General features: G+C 28.0%; 1 protein-coding gene across 1 annotated transcript; it reads right to left on the bottom strand.

Moving 5' to 3' along the window:
• Positions 1 to 1,339: 1,339 nt before the first annotated feature.
• Positions 1,340 to 3,790, bottom strand: LOC141719882 (GDSL esterase/lipase At5g55050-like). Its single transcript, XM_074522246.1, has 5 exons — positions 3,514 to 3,790; positions 2,479 to 2,612; positions 2,114 to 2,347; positions 1,755 to 2,004; positions 1,340 to 1,557 (listed from the first exon to the last, which is right to left on the bottom strand). The coding sequence occupies exons 1-5, from the start codon at positions 3,788 to 3,790 to the stop codon at positions 1,340 to 1,342; spliced, it is 1,113 nt and encodes a 370-aa protein (XP_074378347.1).
• Between the last annotated feature and the right edge of the window lie 2,336 nt (positions 3,791 to 6,126).

Below are 6,126 nucleotides of genomic sequence, written 5' to 3'. Positions count from 1 at the left end.
TATTCAACTCCAAGCTTCTACATCTTTTCTCTGGGGCATGATCATGACTTGATCTTCTTCCAGAGTTTATTCCTTAGCTTGAAACTTTTCACAGAAAAATTCCCCAGACTAATTTACTAATCATTTTTACAGACTCAAGGAATACAATTAAAGAATACAAATATTGATTATGATACAAATTAATCTTAGGGCTGTCAATATGACTTGGTTTTGTTATTATACATGCATGTCTTGCACATCAATATGTATATATATTATAATATGTAGATCTATAGATAGATTGCAGTTATTAATAGTATTAACATTTGATATAATTCTTGATAATTTAAATTCATAAATTTGAGATGCGTATCATTTTTTTAATTAGCTAGAAATGTTCGTATTTTGAAATAGGTAGGAGGTTGTAGTTTAGTTTTTGTAGTGAATAAATATTTAAATATTGCAACTCATTTGGAGATTTACTTTCTGTCTATTTTAATACACATCCTCTTTTAATACACATTTAGTGAAAGAAAAAAATTAATAAAATAATTATGTAACATTTTGTAAAGTTCAAATAATTTATTAATAATTGAGTGATTGAACATATATTATTTTATTACTTAATAATTTTAAATTCGAAACTTAAAGAATCTTTTAATTATTAGTTATATTTGTAGATTTTATTTTTGAATTTTAAATTTTGAAAAATGTTGTTAAATATCTGTTATGTATTCGTGTTATATTTGGTGACTTTTTTGTGTATGCGTGACTCGTGTCATATATGTTGATTCTTATGTATAGTTGATGGAAATTTTTTGCCACATTAGGCGACTCTCATTAGTTTTAACATATTTGTTAATATATAGTAACAAGTTAATTAGTATTCTAAATGCTTATTCATATCATAAGTTACATACATAACATCATGATGCATTTACAACCTTATTTTACATATTTCAAATTTAATTCAAATAAACTTGATACAGATAAAGTGACGTACCCGGGTGTGAAAATGTCAATTTGATAAATTTGGAATTCGCATCTATCAAATTAAAAAATGAATAATTTACTATATTATTTTATTTGAATATTAAAGCCACCTTTTAAACATGTTAATATCATTTTTTCCTCTTAAATTGTATGACCCATGCTAAGGTATACGCAAGATATGAGTATTATATAAATTATAACGTGCAATTTTTATTAGATCTTTACTCTAACAATGCTCATGTTTTCATGAATCCAACTAAAATAGCATACACACATCAAGTCTCCGTCTTTCCAGTATTACTATAAAAGCGACTGAAATTTTGCGAGGATGGTTTAAAAATTTCATGTTGTTAATATTACAATGGTATTAAAGAGAAACTAGTTGGCTTATGTTGGTAGAAGTTACATATTGTGAAGCATTATAAAACATGTCGATGAACATGCTAACAGTCTTTTGTGTTGGATGATAAAGATCCCAAAAAACGTGGTCATCCCTGTTTGGACAATATTCTGATATTGGTAGGCATGCCACATTGGCTCTTAACTTTCCAAGCCCACAACAAGCAGATTGTGCCTCTGTAAAACCTGAAAAATATTTAATTACATGCATACTTATTATTATTATTCGACGAAAATAAGTTAAACTAGTGATGTTTACACATTCTTCTTCTTGATATTAATTAATTAAAAATTAGTATTTGAATCTTATCGGACATGAATGTTTAGATTTTTGTCATAATTTTTATGAAGGAAATGATAAATGAATAAGGTGTAAAAAGTACCATATTTATCTGGATTTTGAATAAAGTCAGCCAAAGCACTGTATGTATCAAAGTAAGAATAGTTTGTATCATTGAACTCAGACTTGAACATCTCCAATGAAGACTTAAGGCCATTGTTGTACTTTATAACCCAAAAATTCAGTTCTTCGTGACATGTTAATTTTTCATTTTGAATCCTTTCCTTTGGAGTGCATCCTACCACTGGAACTCCAGCAAGTATAAACTTACGTGCACTAAGGCCATATAATTGCTAACACATTGAAAAATTCACATGGTAAGCTATAAGTGGTTATAAAATTTTAGAATAACGAATTTAAAATTTTGTATTATGTATATTTTTAAATACTAATTTTATTTACCTTTAAAATTTCATTGATACTTGAAATCATGGAGTCTACATAGGCTTGTGGTGTAATAGTCTTACTAATTCCAGAGTCGTAGAAATACCTCTTTAAATCATTGCTTCTGATGACAATGATAAAAAGAGACTTTGATAAATGTTGCTGAGTGGCATCAGATCCCAGTTCTTGTATTAAGATTTTATATACATTTGTGTAGTAATCCACTTGTTTTGACAAAGAAATGGCTTGTCTCTGTCATTTATGCCCACAAATATTTAATACATCAGTGTATACGATATAAGAAGTCTAAGAAATTTTAAATCTATGCATGCAACTGAGACACATGTAACTATTAAAAAATAGTAGATGACATAACATCTTACCAAAGTTGAATATGTGCCATTGAGAATACCAGCTCCTCCGGAGGCAAAACTAACACCGGTGAGTATTGTCTTGTTGATATTGGGATCAGATAACGATAAATATGCTGGAGGACTTGGCAAACCCAGTTTTTCAGCTGCAAGGAGAATCATATTTTTCTATTTATATTACATATTTAAATAATTTGAGTTATTCATAAAAAACTTAAAGACATCTATAAAAATAAAACACCTTTTCCAACAAAATTCACTAATACTTTCAATTTTTTGGGTAAAAAGTAGATGAATATTTAACCATGCAACAATAAATTTAAAGAAAGTAGAATTTTCAACACGTATACAAGAGTTATAACTTATTATAACTACAACAATCTAATCTAAATAATAATATCCAAAAAGAAATAAAAAAAGTATTTCAGTCTATACCAATATCAAACATTTAATCACAAAGAAGCAAATTTAAAATAATGTTGAAGGGAAAGTAAATAAATTATTAATGCTTTGCGGGCCCTTTCAACTAATTTGTATTTTAGTGTTTTTGGTCAAACTAAAGATATATATATATATATATATATATTACTCATTAATAAGGAATTATTTAAGGTAATTAAAATTTAAACATTGTTTCTAATTATTAATTAAATATAAATTTTAATATATAATTTATCTCAATTTCATTTTATGTATTATTAAAAATATGTAATTTAATTAAAAAAAATCAAATAAGAATATGCTAGAAGGATAACGAGAGACATGCAAGTCGATTCGCCATTCTCACTCTCTTTTCTCTAGAGTTCACTAGATATTCAATGTCATAAATCAACAAGAACCATTTTCCCATCATTTGTACACCTCTTTTAATTTTAAAATACAACAATTTATACATATTTTTGACCAATAATCGGTGACCAAAAAATATAATTTTAACATCATTCGAGTTAAAGATAAAAGTTAACACGGGCATTGAATCCTAACTTCATATTAGCATATAAATTTATAAGACATGTGTGTGTGTGTGTGGGCGCGCGTGTCAGTTACCTATAAAATCAGCAGTATTTTTTCCATTGCTAAAACGACCAGTAGGTCCGGTTGGAAAATCGATGCCATTATGAGAAAAGTCGGCTTTATCAAGGGATAACCGTAGGTAATTGTTGTTGCCCACATCTACTAAGGAATCACCTAGCACGTACATAGCGGGTATCGAATTGTTAACATACTCGTTTCTACGTTGAGCTTTAGATGTGTATGAGATTGAAGAATATATTATGATTGTAATAAGTATATATAGATTTGTATATACTTTTATATTACTCATGGCTATGCACCACACACCACTTCTTTGTCAATTCTTTCTCTCTTTTTTTTCCTATGAAATGATTACAATTTTTTAATATGGGTTCTTATAAAGATTTCAGATGTACATTGTATATTCTGATATATATTTAGTAAGATTTCTTATCGAAAGATAATAGATATCTTAAATATTTAGTCAATGATATCAGTATCTCGTAAGATTTTTGATTTTTGATATCTTGAATATCTAGTAGTATTTTGATTTTTGTCTAGGATAATTGATATTTTGATATCTAACTAGAAAGAAACTAGTTGATATAAATTTATAGGGGTTACATATGAGAACCCATTATAGATTATATCAATGAAAATGCTAGAAATTTTATATGCTGTAAAAGAGAGATCCCAAAAAATGTGACCATCTCCTTTTGAACAATATAAAATTGGATAAAGTAAGAATTTTGAAGCGATTTACGATCTAACTAATTTTGACTATATTTGTTAAGATGTCCAATAATAACATTGTAGATATTAAAAAAATAGTCATCTTATTCATATTTTTTATAAAGAAACAAAATTAATAATAAGATACACATCTATTAAAATTGGATATGATTACTTCAATCCCTTTAAAAATCTCTACCTTATTTTGCATTTATCAGTTGCGTAAATTATAAATAAGAAATTATAAGAAAAGCTCAAATCACCCTATTATGAATCATGGTATTATAATAGTTTGAATTGTCAATTATGTTTTGTTATATAAGGTTCTCAGTTTTAATTTAAGTCAACATTTTTACGAAGATTTGCTTAAATTTTACCCTTGTGAGATTCCCAAAGAGATGTATAGTTCAATTTGGTTGTAGAACTTCCAGTTTATTAATTAATTTTTTTATATAATGAACTAAATAAATAAGTGCATGAAGAGAGAGATATACCCAGCTTATTTTCAAAATTGTCATTCTACATTGGGTGAAAGTCCAAATTGTCTTTTTTTTTCAAATCGAAAACCCAAAATACCTATTAGCACGGTTGGCCGCCCAAAATTGCTACTGAATACGTATTTTATGAATGTGTGGCCGAGAATATGAATGAAATAGTGCATGTAGTGTGCACCTGAGATACAATATTTCATTATTTTTAAAGTATATGCATTGTTACCGTGCATATACATTTAGACTGCGCATTAAGTACATGCTTAAGGGTCTTATACTCGTGAGTAACACGTGTACAGTTCATATTACTTTTTATATTACCTTTCATTGCTTTTATTTTAATACATTAATATAGTTACTATTAAGTTATTAACTTAAAATATGGATTTACTGTTTTCCTGGTCATGCCTGAAACCCATTCAGTCATATTTTTTATGCAGATTTGCACGTGAACACATATAAAGTGCGGCCCAATCTTTGTATATGATGATATACTCGAAAGTGCAGTCCAAACTAGCCATCACACAGAACAATACAATACATCGTAGAGTATACACATATTAACGATGCGTGTATAGTGGGTATTTTGGACGAATTTCCCGCTCGTAGGAATTTTGGGTATAACGCATTCAAATATCTGGTAATTTGGTCATTTTTTCGACCACACTATGTAACTAGAATTCTGAATGATTTTTTGGATTTAAAAAATAAAGATGTTTAAGATAATATGTGTTTTTAATTGAAATTTGAATATTTATTCAAATTTGATAAAATTTAATTAGGATTTCAAAAAATTAATTAATATTTAACGATATTCAGTCAATAAATTTAAATTTGAAGACTTTTTAGATTTTGGAAAATAATGAATTTTAATAAATTTCTTATTTTTATAAATTTTTAAATTCTGTGAATTCTGGAAAGTAAGGTTGTTCACGAATAGGGCTGTTCACGAACAGGGCTGTTCGCGAACAAGTTCGAGCCGAGCTTTTATATGTTCGGCTCGAACTCGCTCGACTCGAGCTCGGCTCGTTAAAATTTGAAAAAAATACATCATTTTTAGAATATTTTGATAAGAATTATAGCCACAAGATACTTACATACAAAATCAGCCTTATATGTTCGACTCGAACTCGTTCGACTCGAGCTCGGCTCGTTAAAACTCGAAAAGAATACAACATTTTCAGAATATTTTGATAAGAATTATAGCCACAGATACATACATACAAAATCAGCCTTACTTTCCGACCTCCAGAGTAGTGCTCGTTACCGAGCCTTACTTTCCCACCGAAAATATCACCAAAACACCAACTAAGACGAGCAGCCAGAATCCAAAATCAAATCTCACATATATATATATATATATATATATATACAAAACTCACCACACAATATACATACAAAACTCATCATTAAAATAAAAAAA

Source organism: Apium graveolens, chromosome 4, assembly GCF_009905375.1.
Source record: "Apium graveolens cultivar Ventura chromosome 4, ASM990537v1, whole genome shotgun sequence".
NCBI lineage: Eukaryota > Viridiplantae > Streptophyta > Magnoliopsida > Apiales > Apiaceae > Apium > Apium graveolens.
This window is presented reverse-complemented; position numbering and strand designations above follow the sequence as displayed.

Excerpts from the sequence above, each read along its gene's own strand:
- LOC141719882 (XM_074522246.1), bottom strand. The coding sequence starts at position 3,790 with ATGAGTAATATAAAAGTATATACAAATCTATATATACTTATTACAATC. Across the intron at positions 2,348-2,478 it reads ATGGCACATATTCAACTTTG|AGACAAGCCATTTCTTTGTC; the intron begins GTAAGATGTTAT and ends CATAAATGACAG. Across the intron at positions 2,005-2,113 it reads GTATCAATGAAATTTTAAAG|CAATTATATGGCCTTAGTGC; the intron begins GTAAATAAAATT and ends TCAATGTGTTAG.